This window comes from Mustelus asterias, chromosome 11 (genome assembly GCF_964213995.1).
Source record: "Mustelus asterias chromosome 11, sMusAst1.hap1.1, whole genome shotgun sequence".
NCBI lineage: Eukaryota > Metazoa > Chordata > Chondrichthyes > Carcharhiniformes > Triakidae > Mustelus > Mustelus asterias.
In genome coordinates this window covers 27,001,705-27,016,908 of record NC_135811.1, presented here as the reverse complement: position 1 = coordinate 27,016,908, position 15,204 = coordinate 27,001,705, and the positions used below count along the sequence as shown (strand labels likewise).

The 15,204-nt window shown below is 44.1% G+C and overlaps 1 protein-coding gene across 3 annotated transcripts in view; it reads right to left on the bottom strand.

The window, feature by feature from the left end:
- Positions 1–15,204, bottom strand: part of LOC144500429 (U6 snRNA-associated Sm-like protein LSm1) — a 317,623-nt gene that overhangs the window by 90,976 nt on the left and 211,443 nt on the right. For all 3 annotated transcript variants that reach the window (XM_078223322.1, XM_078223321.1, XM_078223324.1), the window contains exon 4: positions 11,065–11,142. In XM_078223322.1, coding sequence (XP_078079448.1) covers positions 11,065–11,142 — 78 coding nt within the window. The remainder of the gene's footprint in view (positions 1–11,064; positions 11,143–15,204) is intronic.

The following is a 15,204-nucleotide window of genomic DNA, read 5'->3' as shown; positions in this document are numbered from 1 at the left end:
GGCCACCTGGCAAGAACGTCCAAGTTCTGGAAGCCACAAGGGGAGAAAATTCTCCTCCTGTCTGGGAGATGAGGTAATGTGGTTCTCGTAAATCGTGGAAAATTAGCTCCATTAATTGGTCCCTGCTACTCAGCTGATTACAGATAAGGAGTTAAGCTTTTGACGGTATCCTGATGGATATCAATGTCCTCTGTGAATACTTTGTTTCTTGGAGTTCAGCTTTTCCAATAGGTACAGATTGGGTGGCACGGTGACACAGTGGTTAGCACTGCTGCCTCGCAGCACCAGGGTTCGATTCCTGCCTTGGGTCACTGTCTGTACAGAGCCTGCACGTTCTCCCCGCGTCTGCGTGGGTTTCCTCCCACAGTCCGAAAGATGTGCTGGTTAGATGCATTGGCCATGATAGATTCTCCCTCAGTGCACTCGAACAGGTGTTGGAGTGTGATGAATAGGGGATTTTCATGGTAACTTCATTGTATTGTTAATATAAACCTACTTATGACATAAATAAATAAAAAATAAAGCTTTGGTGTCGGCAGAACAAAGGATCCCCGTTTTATTACATTAGTGCAACTTGAATCACACATAACACAAGTGTGACAAAGAACTCCTAAACTCTTAACACCTAAAAGCATGTTACCTTTTATAATCACAATATTTTCTTGAATATGTGTGTGTGTTCCTGTATAATTATGTGAGTAGGTGTGATTACATATATATTAGAGTGTTGAAAAATAAACATTTATCTTATTTTTAAAAACTTATGAGGAAACCTGTCATTCGCCTGTTCCAGGCCATTATGGCACTTGGTGGGGTGGGGGCTAAGCATATTTTTTCCTTTTATAACATGCTGTCTTTGGTCAGTCACAAGCTGGAAAAGGGGAAACATCTCCATCATCTCTTCCCAGGACATTCACAACATTATGAAGCTACAGCTGGGTTGACAATAGGGAGGAAAACAAGTTGTGAGGTGAACACAAAGAGTTTACAAAAGGATAGAGAGGTTAAGTAAAAAGGCTAAAATCTGATAGCTGCCGTATAGCATAGGAAAATGCGAGATTGTCCACCTTGGCAGAAAGAACAGAAAAGCAGATGATTTAAATGGAGAAGGGTTGCAGAATGCTGTTTTGCAGAGGGATCTGGGTGTCCTCTTACATGGATCATAAGAAGTTAGCATACAGGTACAGCAAGTAATTAGGAAAGCAAATGGAATTTTAGGCTGTATGGAAACGGGGATGGAGTATAATGGTAGGGAACTCTTGCTACAATCATACAGGATGTTGGTGAGACAACACCTAGAGTAATGCATTCAATTTGTTTCCTTACTTAAGGAGGGATATTCTTGCATCGGAGAAAGTTTAGAGAAAGTTCACTAGATTGATTCCTGGGATGAAAAGGTTGTCTATAAGGAAAGGTGGGGCCTATACACTTGGGCAACTAAAAGAATGAGAGGTTATCTTATTGAAAGATACAAGATTCTGAAGTTGACAGGGCAGATGCTAAGAGGATATTTCTCCTCATGGGGTAATCTAGAACTCGGAGACAGTTTCAAAATATGGGGTATCCCATTTAAGAGGGAGATGAGGAGGAATTTCTTCTTTCAGATAGCCATTAACCTTTGGAATTTTCTAATCCAGACAGCAGTGGAGGCTGGGTCATTGAATATATTCAAGAATGAGTTAGACAGATTTTTGATCTAGAAAGGTATCAGGCGTCCTGGGCAGCAGGCAGGAAAGTGGAGTTAAGGTCACAATCAGAATGCGGAGCGGGCTCCAAGGAACCAAAAGGCCTACTCCTGGTCTTCGTTCCTGTATGTCAACACTTCACAAGATCATAGAATCCCAAAAGTGCAGAATGAGGCCATTTGGCCGATTGAGTCTGCATCCCTGCACAGTTACCGTGGCTAATCAAAGAAAAAAAGAGAACAAAGAAAATTACAGCACAGGAACAGGCCCTTCGGCCCTCCAAGCCTGCACCGACCGTGCTGCCCGACAGAATTAAAACCCCCAATTCTTCCGGGGGCCATATCCCTCTATTCCCATCCTATTCATGTATTTGTCAAGGTGCTCCTTAAAAGTCAGATCTACCCAGCCTACACATCTTTGGACACTAAGGGGCAATTTAGCATGACCAATCGGCCTAACCTGCACATCTTTGGTCTGTGAGAGGAAATCGGAGCATCGGAGGAAACCCATGCAGACACAGGGAGAATGTGCAAACTCCACACAGACAGTCCCCCAAGGCTGGAATCATGCTGTGAGGCATCAGTGCTAAGCACCATTCCACCCTCTAAACAGTATTGATCAGAGCCAGGAAAGCAGGTACAATGAGGACTGACAGAGTTCAGCTTTAAGTTCCGGTCTTTGCAGTTGATCTTCTACCCAGGTACCATTCCACTAAAAAAAGCTTTCCCAAAGCTCTCCCCAACAAAAAAGGTAGTGAGATATCACAGACTACTCTTTGCATATTAAAATCCAAACATTGAGCTGATCACCACATGTTACATCAGAGCTGCTACAGCTTGCAGTTCACTGCAGACTATGTTCACAGATACATGAACATAAGTTTCATATCAACCAACAAGTTTAGTTAATGGAACTTTCTTATACTTGACTCTGGCTGCACCCTATTATGCAACTTGGCAGTATTCCACTTGGAAAACTAGTTACAGCATTTGATTACTTAATTAGCAGTGTGCTGATGTTCTGATTGTAGTCAAAATTTACAAATCACATACACCATTTCTTCCTCAGTTCGCTAAATGTCATGAAGCATTGTTTCGGTTTGAGGCAATCAGGGCGTTTCATTAACGAATGAAAAACAGCATTAGAAGCAGCATTCACTGAAAAAAATAGACTGACTTAGGAGATCAAATGGAAACAGTACTTTAGTGACCTTAATGGTTATGGATTTTACACATTCCAAAATCTGAAGGAAATATCTGCCGCTTTACACAATCCAGCTGTTGTCTATGATGGAGCTGAGAAATAGGTTTGATAACAAGCCAGAGATCAGAACATTACTTTTTCCATCTCAACATTTCCTGTGAAGTTTGCATTTTTATAGACTTCTGGTGCAATGTTATACAGTCCATCGTTGTTTGAAATAGCTGGCTGCAACAGAAGATTAAGTTCATTTTATCGGACCACCTGGCCATTATCTTTCCTAAATTTGCTTTAATGCTGCTCCATTTGTTTGTATCTCATGTACCATTACCTCCTGTTCTATTCTACTGTAATCACTTGGTCAAACACCTCATTTAGAATTTACTCAAAGAACAAAGAAAATTACAGCACAGGAACAGGCCCTTCGGCCCTCCAAGCCTGCACCGACCATGCTGCCCGACTGAACTAAAACCCCCTGCCCTTCTGGGGACCATATCCCTTTATTCCCATCCTATTCATGTATTTGTCAAGACGCCCCTTAAAAGTCACTACCGTATCCGCTTCCACTACCTCCCCCGGCAACGAGTTCCAGGCACCCACTACTCTGTGTAAAAAATCTGCCTCATATATCTCCTTTATACCTTGCCCCTTAAACCTATGCCGCCTAGTAATTGACTCTTCCACCCTGGGAAAAAGCTTCTGACTATCCAAAAAAGCTTCTGACTATCCACCTTAAACTACTGTCAGACTACTCCATCCTTAAAGTTACAAAGCCAATGCTCAGAGTGGACCGGGTGGACCCGAATCCATTCCTTGCTTGCTCCAAAACGTAAATTCAAAATCCAATTGAATCCACTTCCTGGTTCCCTCAAGGGAGATGAACAAGATCCAAGCTGACAAAACAAGGTTTTGCACCCCAACTTGGGCTTGATCTGAAGCTTGAGCTTAGCCAAAAGTATTTAGCAGAATACTAACTCCCCAACCCAACTAGATTGGAGGCATGGGAACGCTTTTACAGAAAATAAAGTAAGCAATTTTGCACTATCTTCAGTACAAAAGAACCATACAATGTTTTGATCTGCATCATGACTGATTAAAATAATGAGTTCCATGTGTACATGTAGATTAAAGACCAATTATAGCAACAGGCCCAAGATCAGAGATTTGAAAAGGTTTTACATATAACATTCTTCTTTCTTACGCAAGAATAAAAAAATGCCATAATTTTCCAAGAACATCACACTACTGCTGAATGGGCAATGCAACCAGAATCTCTCAAAATTGTCACAGTAAGAAGTGATTGGATTATCTTACGGCAACTGCATTTCGAAGTGTTTTGTCTGGAGTATTTCTCTGAGGAATGGTACCTCATATTGGAGCCCAGGAGTGTTTGTGTTGTTGTCCATTTACTAGCTGCCAATCAATGTGACAAAGGCACTTTAATGCATTGTGAAATGGCATATTCCCTACTATTTTATATGCCTTTCTAAACATAGATCAGCAAGTCTCTAGTTTATAGCTCTAAAATAATGATTAACCTAAATGTGTAAACATTCAGATTGGCCTTGCTGGTGGATGTGGCCCTGTTCTTGTCCCCATTATGCCACTCCCCGAATAGTCAGGAATGCTGGTTGGTAAATGTTCACGTAAGTTACGGGGGAGAAAAAAATCCCAACTAGGAGCCCGGACCACACTTAAATAAATTAACCCCCAATTAACTGAAGGGAGTCCTCAAATTTTAAATTGAGGCAAGTGGAGGTATTTTTGTTTGCCAGCAAGTGAAGGGGGCAGGAAGAGGGAAGAAGTGGGGTTGGAACAGGATGCGTCGGCGGGTGTGATGCACATTTCCATTTCCGTGCTGGCACTGGGAAGAGAGAAGGGGAAGTTTATTGCCCACCCCTCCCTCCAGTTAAATTAACTCATTTAAAGAACCAGCTGTGTTTGTATTTCACATTGGGGAAAACACTATTTAGAAATTTCACCTACAGCGATGTAAATCAGCACCAGCATATTTATAGCACTGCCACAAGAGAGTCTGCAAATGTAATGGGCAATCTTTATTTCAGAGATGTTTTTAATAACGGTTTTGCCTGATGAGAAACTGTGGTGGATTGAAACTAGCATTTTTCCTCATTACCTTTTAATAGTCTGCCCAGTGTGAGGAGACTAAGACCTCACCTTGTGTTTTTTCTATATATAAAGTATAGGAGATACACTCACTGCTATCTCAAAAACTGAATTTATGTCTGTCTGTGACCCCAAACAAAGGAGCTACCTGGCAGTGTTATTGAAAATTGCACTTCTTTAGCTGTAATGAGACACTAGGACCCCCTCCCCTGTGGGCCGCACAGACCAAATTCAAAGAGAGCTAGACAAAGGCTATCTGCATTTCATAACCCAGGCATGCTTGGACAAAAGGCCCCACAACCTTCCTTCAATTTTTAATGGTTGAGACATTTACCAATCTCAGGAACCCAGATGAGGGATATACACCCTTGGTCAAAGATAGTACAAAGAGGTGGGAGTCAAGTAACATGGACCTCTAGTTTGTGGAACCAGTAACATTGTCTTGCCTACCTTGCATTAAGTTGATCTTTCTTTACACCTTAACTATGACTGTAACACTACATTCTGCACTCGCTCCTCTTTATGAACGGTATGCTTTGTCTGTATAATGCACAAGAAACAATACTTTTCATTGTATACCAATACATGTGACAATAATAAATCAAGCCAAATAATAAATCAAATTCTGCAAAGTCAGTCTGCTACTTTACCATCTAACCAGCAGCACGACAGATAAGGAGCTCTGGCTCAGGTTGGACATCTGGCCCCATCTGCACTGCTTCTACTGGAAGGTCTGTACCCTATCCTAGAAATTTGATTCATCTCTGCATGCTCATCTCAGCATCACCGGAAAACTGAATTATCCAGTATTGGTTTTCAACCTGCTGATTTCCATGAAGGAATACCTGATTGGACTTGTGTTCTTCGCACTGTAAATATTTATTTTCTCTATCCCTCTTTTACTGCATAAATGCAAAAGGGCAATATTGCGACCCTCCTCCCACAGTTTAAGAGTGTGCAAGCAAACTAACACTTTTGAGTTCATCCTATCTCAAGTTTGCTGTGGGGCTATTAATAGAAAATTGGATCACACCCATACCATAGAAATCATAGAAACCCTACAGTACAGAAAGAGGCCATTCGGCCCATCGAGTCTGCACCGACCACAATCCCACCCAGGCCCTACCCCCATGTCCCTACATATTTACCCGCTAATCCACGCATCCCAGGACACTAAGGGGCAATTTTAGCATGGCCAATCAACCTAACCCGCACATCTTTGGACTGTGGGAGGAAACCGGAGCACCCGGAGGAAACCCACGCAGACACGAGGGGAATGTGCAAACTCCACACAGACAGTGACCCAAGCCGGGAATCGAACCTGGGACCCTGGAGCTGTGAAGCAGCAGTGCTAACCACTGTGCCACCGTGCCGCCCTTCTACCAAGGGGCTGGGAAATACTCCACACTAATAATGGGGGAAGCAAATCAAAACACCTTTCTGTTTGCGGATGGGTAGTGAGAGGAGAAATTTATGCTGTTTAAATTAATCCCCTTCTTGTCTGTAACACCAATTATATAATTCCATAGATTTTCACCAAACAGCTTAACAGCACGGTGGCACAGTGGTTAGCACTCCTGCCTCACAGCTCCAGGGACCCGGGTTCAATTCCATCTTCGGGTGACTATCTATGTGGAATTTGCACATTGTCGGTGTGGGTTTCCTCCGGGTGCTCCAGTTTCCTCCCAGAGCACAAAGATGTGGAGGTTAGGTGGATTGGCCATGCTAAATTGCCCTTTAGTGTTCAAAGATGTGAAAGGTTAGATGGATTAGCCATGATAAAATGTATGGGTTTATGGGGATAGGATGGGGGAAGAGGGCATGGGCAAGATACTCTGTCAGAGAGTTGGTGCAGACTCAATGGGCCAAATGGCCTCTTCTGCACTGCAGGGGTTCTATGATCTTAATGTTTATAAAAACGGAAATGTAACATAAAAGCAAGTTATATTCCAAATATTCTTTATATACAATATACCTAATTCTTAATAAAAAGTGATTGCGTTTTGAGAGTATCCAACTAACCAAACAGAAAGAAACACCAGAGAGGCCATCCTGAGTCAATACTAGGAAACAGAACTTCAGATTTTTAGTACTATTATGCAGAATTAAATTGTTTCATCTCCATATATAAGTACATCTGGAACTGGGAACCACAAAGAGAAAACAAAGGTGATTTCTGTTAGCTTCAGTTTAATGAAGAAATAAATAAGTTCATAAATAAACCAGCCTCCCCATCCATTGACTCTGTCTACACTTCCCGCTGCCTCGGCAAAGGAGCCAGCATAATCAAGGACCCCACTCACCCCGAACATTCTCTCTTCCACCTTCTTCCGTCAGGAAAAAGATACAAAAGTCTGAGCTCACGTACCAACCAACTCAAGAACAGCTTCTTCCCTGCTGCCATCAGACTTCTGAATGGACTTACCTTGCATCAAGTTGATCTTTCTCTACACCCTGCCTATGACTGTAACACTACATTCTGCACTCGCTCATTTCCTTCTCTATAAATGGTATGCTTTGTCTGTATAGCACGCAAGAAACAATACTTCTCACTGTATACTAATACATGTGACAATAATAAATCAAATCAAATTCAAAATCAAAAGTTCGGTTACCACTACTTTGATTCAGATGGGGGCAATTTCCAATTCACCAAAAGCAAAGCCTTAATTAATGAGAAAGCCCACTGCTTCACATGGAAATCTGTGCGAAACAGTCCTACAAGCTTGCATCCGGAAAGAAAAAAACACCTTGCCTTTAATATTAGCAACTTTATCATATATCTCACATAATCAATTTCTTTGAAAACTATATATTAGGCAAATCCAGCAGCAATTTTTCACACAGCCGACTGCATTAAGTGGGCAATCAGTTAATTAACTTAAACTCATCCATCTTTTGCCCAGCGTGAAAGGCAGGGTCTGACCTGGCAACATTTACATATATAAAAAAAGTGAAAATGAGATTATACAATCATTAATCCAAGTCCATTTGTCGTACGTTGCAATTATACCTCATCCATATTGCTTAAAAAATACAACCACGTTAAAAGAGTATGATTTTAACAAAGCTCCATAGGAAAGTGAGACTAATATTATACTCGGGTGGCAAGCAAATTATCACTGATTATGTAAAACCTGATTGAGGTTAATGTTATACTGCTCTCAAAGACAGTTGTATTGGTCTCAGAGAGGTTAAAAATCTTCATACGATTGCAGAAAATGTGATCTTGTTCTTTCAATTATTGTCCAAATATTTTCTTTGGATAGGAGTAGGAAGGAATTTTAAAACATGTTATTTAGCTACAAGACATTTAGTTGCAACATTTAGCTCTTTCCAATCAGCAGATCAATCCACCTAACCTGCACAGCTTTGGACACTAAAGGGCAATTTAGCATGGCCAATCCACCTAACCTACACATCTTTGGCTGCTGTTTCACGTCCCCTCAGTGATTTATTCCGCAATAGAATCATAGAATCATGACAGTGCAGAAGGAGGCCATTCGGCCCATCAAGCCTGAATTGGCAATAATCCCACCCAGGCCCTATCCCCGTAACCCCACGTTTTTACCCTACTAATCTCATCGACACTAAAGGGCAATTTAGCGTGGCCAATCCACCTAACCTATACATCTTTGGGCACCAAGGGGCAATTTAGCACGGCCAATTCACCTAACCTGCACATCTTTGGACAGAGAGGAAACCAGAGCACCCAGAGAAAGCCCACGCAAAAACAGAGAGAACGCGCAAACTTCACACAGTCACCCGAGACTGGAATTGAACCCGGATTCCTGGCACTGTGAGGCAGCAGAGCTAACCACCGTGCCACCCAATCTGTACCTGGAAGATGCACCACTAACATATGCTAGTATCAGAATCAACTACTGTGCTCATGTAGGATTATTGTTAACTATGCATGCAGCTCACCACAGTTTGGAAAAATGTACAAATAGCTATTGTCAGATTCAAAGTTCCATCTTAATTTTCATGGTGCTTCAGTTCTCAATGTGCGTTCAGAATTTCATTAATTATTTTATTGAGAATTAAATAATGGCTTGTGTTCCATTATTAAATCTCTTCCTCTTTCTTTCCCCTTCAGTCTTCTAGCTGATTTTTTTATTCTTCCCTTAGAATCTCTACACTGCAGAAGGAGGCTATTTGGCCCATCGAGTCTGCACCAACAACAATCGCACCCAGGCCCTAGCCCCCATATTTACCCTGCTAATCCCCTGACACTAAGGGGACGTTTAGCAAGGCCAACCCACCTAACCTGCACATCTTTGGTGTGTGGGAGGAAACCGGAGCATTCGGAGGAAACCCACGCAGACACGGGGAGAATGTGCAAACTCCACACAGACAGTGACCCCAGGCCGGAATTGAACCTGGGTCCCTGGTGCTGTGACCCACATCACCTTGGGTGGCTGGAGAACTGAAGCTGGGTTGTTTGGTCAATGAAAATTGTGGCTGTGCATTGGGGAGGGGGGGGGGGGCATGGAGATTATGAAAATAATAAGATAAGTCATTGAATATTTAAAAATTCCAATATATGATATTATGTAATTTTTCAAGCTTCCTGTAATGCAAATAAAACACAACACAAGTAACTTATTTGCAAGTTTGATTAACCCCATGATCCAGTTTGGGAATTTCATTTACACAGATGCAAAATGAAGGTGAATTTTTAATTGGAAGGTTAAGAAGAGCTGTCTCCTTTGTAGCAACTTTTCTTAGCTACTGTTTCTGAACTTGGTGATCATGTAGCATTTGTGTTGCATGTTATAACTTGTTTACTACATCCAACATGTACACAGAATCATAAAATCCCTACAGTGCACTTTTAAAGGGCGCCCCGATCAGCACAGAAACTGAACACCCCGTCCTCCCAATGTACACGTTAGGAACTCCCTCACAAACATCAGGGGCTCCCCACCCCCCCCCCCCCCCAACACCGGGGAGACGCCCCCCCCTCCCAACAGGCATCGTGGTGACCCCCAACCCCCGCCACCCCACAGGCATTGGGCAACCCCCCTCACCCCGCAAGCATTGGGCAACTCCTCGCCCACCCCACAACCCTCCCTCTACTATCACCATTGCATTCTCGGGGGCATCAGCCTTCCCCAACACACACACACACACACACAAAGGGAACCCTCCCGTTGGGCAGCCCGGAGGGCCCAACCCGATCACTGCCCCCTGGCACAGGTTGGCACTGCCAGGGCACTACCCAGGCATGTACCCCTCCCCCAGGGGCTATAAATTACCTTTGTGCCTCGGGGTGGGGAGGGGAATTTCCTTGACTGAATCATGAGGTGAAAAAGCTGTTGTAAACCTCACCGACATGACATCCCATCAACAAGGTTTGAATGTTCAGTGATGGGGATCATGTGGCTCAGGAGAAGCTGGCTGATGACATTACAATGCATGCAAAATCATTTAACCGAGGTTCTCTCCCTTTGTTGGTGTAAAACTTGTGACATAACCAGTGAGGGGCGTGGAATCGCCGGTGAGATCACGTTTCCCAATTATCTCCATATTTTCCGCCCGCGTTGTTGATCTCGCGGACCTGGGCTCAAAATCGCCCCCATAAGGTATTCTTATGAACACAGGGGGGCCAAATGTTCCTGTCCCGCCCACCACGGGAATCATAGTGGGCTGGACATGGACCATGCAAAGGTCCACTAACTTCGGGAGGGATTTTCCGGCTTTTGGGGTGAGCGTGGCTGGAAAATCCTGCCCTGGGAGTCACAAAATATTGCCCATAGTACCAGAAAAGTCTGATAGGTTTTTCATCTTCAAACTGCTTTAATCCATCATCGGGATCCAACCAACTAAAGTACGCTTAGGATTTGATTTATGTTCAAGTTGTTGTTGTGGCAAGTTGGTAGGATTAGAGAATTCCTCACCCTAACCTCAGGATCTTGGTACATGCAAGGATTAGAACAGCGTCTCATCACTTCCTAACTGTGAGATCAGCTCTAACTCATTTACCAAACTATCCTCTAGCCACAGAACAGGCAGCGAATAGCCTTGAATCTTAACGCTGAGTCCTTACCTCTGGGGTGAGGTATTTACTGATCATTTCTTGTCCTTTTTCTTCACGTTTTTCATCTGGCATAACTTCATACTCTGTCTGGAAACAAATAATAGGAGTTCATAAATCATGCAAAGCTATTGTGGACAGAAAGTAATCAATTCATAAATAAGCACAGAATGGCCCGTTACTAAGATTACATTTTGAACGCAGGACATTGATTATTCTCAATACCTTCATTTTTATAGAATTTCCAAAGTGCGATGTACATACAGGTTGACATTTCATTTGGCACAGAAATTATAACAAGCTTCATAACCATGATTCAATTCCAGATAAAGCATGATACAACACAATTAATGTGCTCCATTCAGAAGAGCATTAAGGATGACAGGACTTTGGCTCTATGCTGTGAGAAAGGGTCACACAACTGAACTTGTGTTTATTGGAGGACGAGACAAAGTGGAGACACAATCCAATTTATTAATAATGTAAAAACTGGATCTTGCAGCAGGTTATTTTAACTGGGGCCATGAGAACTTTAAAAAATGAATCATGATTGGGTACGATAGAGTGGCACAGTGGCTAGCATTACTGTCTCATAGCACCAGGGACCCTGGTTTGATTCCGGCCTTGGGTGACAATCTGTGAGGAGTTTGCATGTTCTCCTAGTGTCTGCGTGGGTTTCCAAAGATGTGCAGGTTAGGTGGACTGGCCATGGTAAATTGCCCCATCAGTGTTCACAGATGGGCAGGTTAGGTGGATTGGCCACGGGAAATGCATGGGGTTATGGGGATGGGGGGGGAGGGGAGGGCCTGGGTGGGATGTGCTTTCAGAGAGTTGGTGCAGACTTGATGGGCCAAATGACCTCTTTCTGCACTGTAGGGATTCAATGAACCCCTATGAATATGCAATCAGAGGACAGGATAAGTTAAAATATTCACAGAGACACCCCTTTTACTATCTACACTTCACTGCTATTAGCACTCAATGCTTCCTCCAAATACAATCATGTATACTACTGATATTCAAGTGACAGCACAGATAATCCATCATTAGGCTGTGCAATCTGTTCTAGAGCAATCTGCCCAAGCAGCCTAAAAGGGGCATGAGATTTACCCAACTGGCCTAAAACATTAACAATTTGTTCATTAAAATCTAATTATTGCAAAAGACAATTGACGGCACATGCTAAATCCATTATATTGTGCCAATTGTAATCTTGCCAATAAGTAATATTATTCTCTTTCTTTTATATTTATTCAGGGGATGTGAGTGTTGCTGGCTGGGCCAACATTTATCACCAATCCCTAACTGCCCTTGAACTGAGTGGTTTGCTAGGCCATTTCAGAGGGCGTTTGCAAGTCAACCACATTGCTGTGGCTCTGGAGTCACATGTAGGTCAGGCCAGGTAAGGACGGCAGATTTCCTTCCGTAAAGGACATTAGCAAACCAGGTGGGTTTCTATGACAATCGACAAAGGTTTCATGGTCATCGTTAGACTTTTAATTCCAGATTTTTATTGAATTCCAACTTTACCATCTACCGTGATGGGGTTAGAATCCGGGTCCCCAGAGCATTACCCGGAGTCTCTAGAATACTAGTCCAGTCACAATACCACACCACGGCTTCCCCTATCTCTCAAGAAATGCTGTGTATTTTCAGTAATTACTTTTACAGTTATTAAAAGATGTGCTTACTCGATTGGAAATTACTATGGGCAGAATTCTCGCAACCCGCCCAGGGCAGGTTTGGCGGTGGGCAGGATTGGAGAACCTAGCGGGAGCCGAAAAGTGGGAAACTCGCTGGCATAAAATCCTGTTGCAATTCTCCCAATGGCAGGTTAATAGCGGGTCACTCTTCCAAGCAGGGCAGGTGGCACAAACACCATTTGCATTTATTTGCAGCCCATGAATGCTCATTAAAGCAGCTGCCCTGACAGTGTTCTGTCTGGCTTTTCAATTTGCACCATATCAACAGGAATTTACATCAGCATTAAGCCCGATTGTTAATGAGTGGCATCCACAAAGCGGTCCTCAGTTCACCAGAGATGGCAAAGTGAGTGCAACAACCTTTCTGCATAGTGCTGTGCTGCTACTGACGCGCTGCCAGGACAGACCGACACCTGCCCTCCACCTTCCAGCCGAGCTCCCCTTTATGGACTGCACCGTGCTGCTGGACCCATGGACCCTTCTGTGTCACTGAGTCTGATCAGTACAGTGCCTGGGGTTGGGGAGTACAGGGATCTTCTTGCACCTAGTGCCACACACCAGTTTCTATCTGGCCAGGACTGTGCTATGGGACGCAGACTGCCACCACAACAAAGATCGAGGTTTCGACTGGGGATGGAGCATGAGGTGAGACTGAGGTGAAGGGTGACCAAACAAAGACAAGGTGGGGGAGGAATGTGGAAAGGGGGGGGGCTGCGCAATGGCGTTCAGAGAGACAAGATGGAGGATGAGGACGATGAACAAAGGAAGGCAGACGGAAGACCAAGGGGAGGGAAGCTGGACTCCGACCAGGCTGCGTGAAAAGCTCAGAAACAAGGGGGTCAAAGGGATACCGTATCACTTACTGAAAGGGGGAGGACTCCAAATGGTGCAAGTGGGGAAGGTGCAGGTGAAGAGGCTCAGGGGAAAGATTGGTTGAATCAAGGAGCAGACTTCTCCTGGAGGCTGATGGCTTTTTCCCTCGGTTGCTGACAAGTTGCATGGTCTGGTGAGGACAGCTGAGCTGGAAAGAGTGATACGGATGTGCTGGACTAGTATTTAAATAAAGCGCTGGGGCCTTTAAACCCGCTAGCTGATGGCCAGCGGCTGAATGAGCTGGCCCGTCAGCCGACTCGGAAGTGAATGCACTCGTGCATAATTAACTTGCAAGTGTTGAATCTGGGATCCTGCCATCCTGTCAGGTGGGACTGATGCCACCAGCTCACCTAGTCTCAAAACGGGAGAATTCCACCCTATGAACTTGCAGAAATATCCCAACAAAAAGGACAAATTAAGAATGTCTTAATTTTGAAGGATGTTTTTAATTTGGAGGGAATATTCAAGTTCAGAGAGTGCCCATTGGGTGACAGATTAGCTCTCTCAATCTTCCCTTCCATTGAACCATTCCACTGTGTGTGTGAGGTCTGAGACTACCGAGACACAGAAAGGCAAGCCACGGGGATGATAGGGTTCATTGTAGATCTCTACTTCTCGCATTCCAGCCCTCGAGTGGCTGTAGGGGCGGTTTCCCGGGCAGGTCACCCCATGCTCTGGGTCACCTGCTCCGTCCTCTTTAAAGGGGCCACACACCGCGTACATAACAGCGTGGAAGTTTAATTTCAAGCTCCACTGCTCATTGTGAAGAGATCCCTTTGCAGGAAGAGTGATAACTTGGTTAGTGTAGGACTCCGAATTCCATCCATTGTTTATTATCAAACTGGACTCTGCCACCCTGAGAATAACTTTGATGGGAGGCAATGAATGGAGTTACTGGCTTAGTTACCCGACTGTCAATTGGGTTGGGTGTGTAACCAGGTAGCTGACCCACCAGTGCCAGCTGAAAGAGCTCTGCCGAAGTTGGAATTGACCCCATTGGGCCAACATTCATTTCAGTGGCTGTAGTTGCAGTGGTGGGTGGCAGGGAAAGAAAGGAAAGCCAGATTATATCCGGTGACTCGTCCAATATTGCCCGCTTTAAGCGAGGATTGAAAGTTCCACCTTTATTACCATTTGCACCCAGTAAGTGCACTGGAGTTTAAAGCGTACTTACTTTGAGTGCCATTTTGAATTCTGCTGCATCTTAAGTGCAGTAAGAAGTTTAACAACACCAGGTTAAAGTCCAACAGGTTTATTTGGTAGCAAAAGCCACACAAGCTTTCGGAGCCTTAAGCCCCTTCTTCAGGTGAGTGGGAATTCATCTCAAGTGATACAGACAATAAACCATGGCACAACATCGGCTGGGATTTTACAACTTTGCTGGGGTGAGGCTCGTAAAACCCCGCCCGAGGCCGATGGAGAATTCCGTACTGAGAGCCTCGCCCACCCCGGTTCCGGGACGGGCATGCCGGTAAAATTCCGGTCATTATGTCTGAGACTGGCACTTCACTGTAAGGACAATTAGAAGCATGGCAGGAATTCTCCCAGCCCGCCTGCCACTGGAATTCTAGTGGGC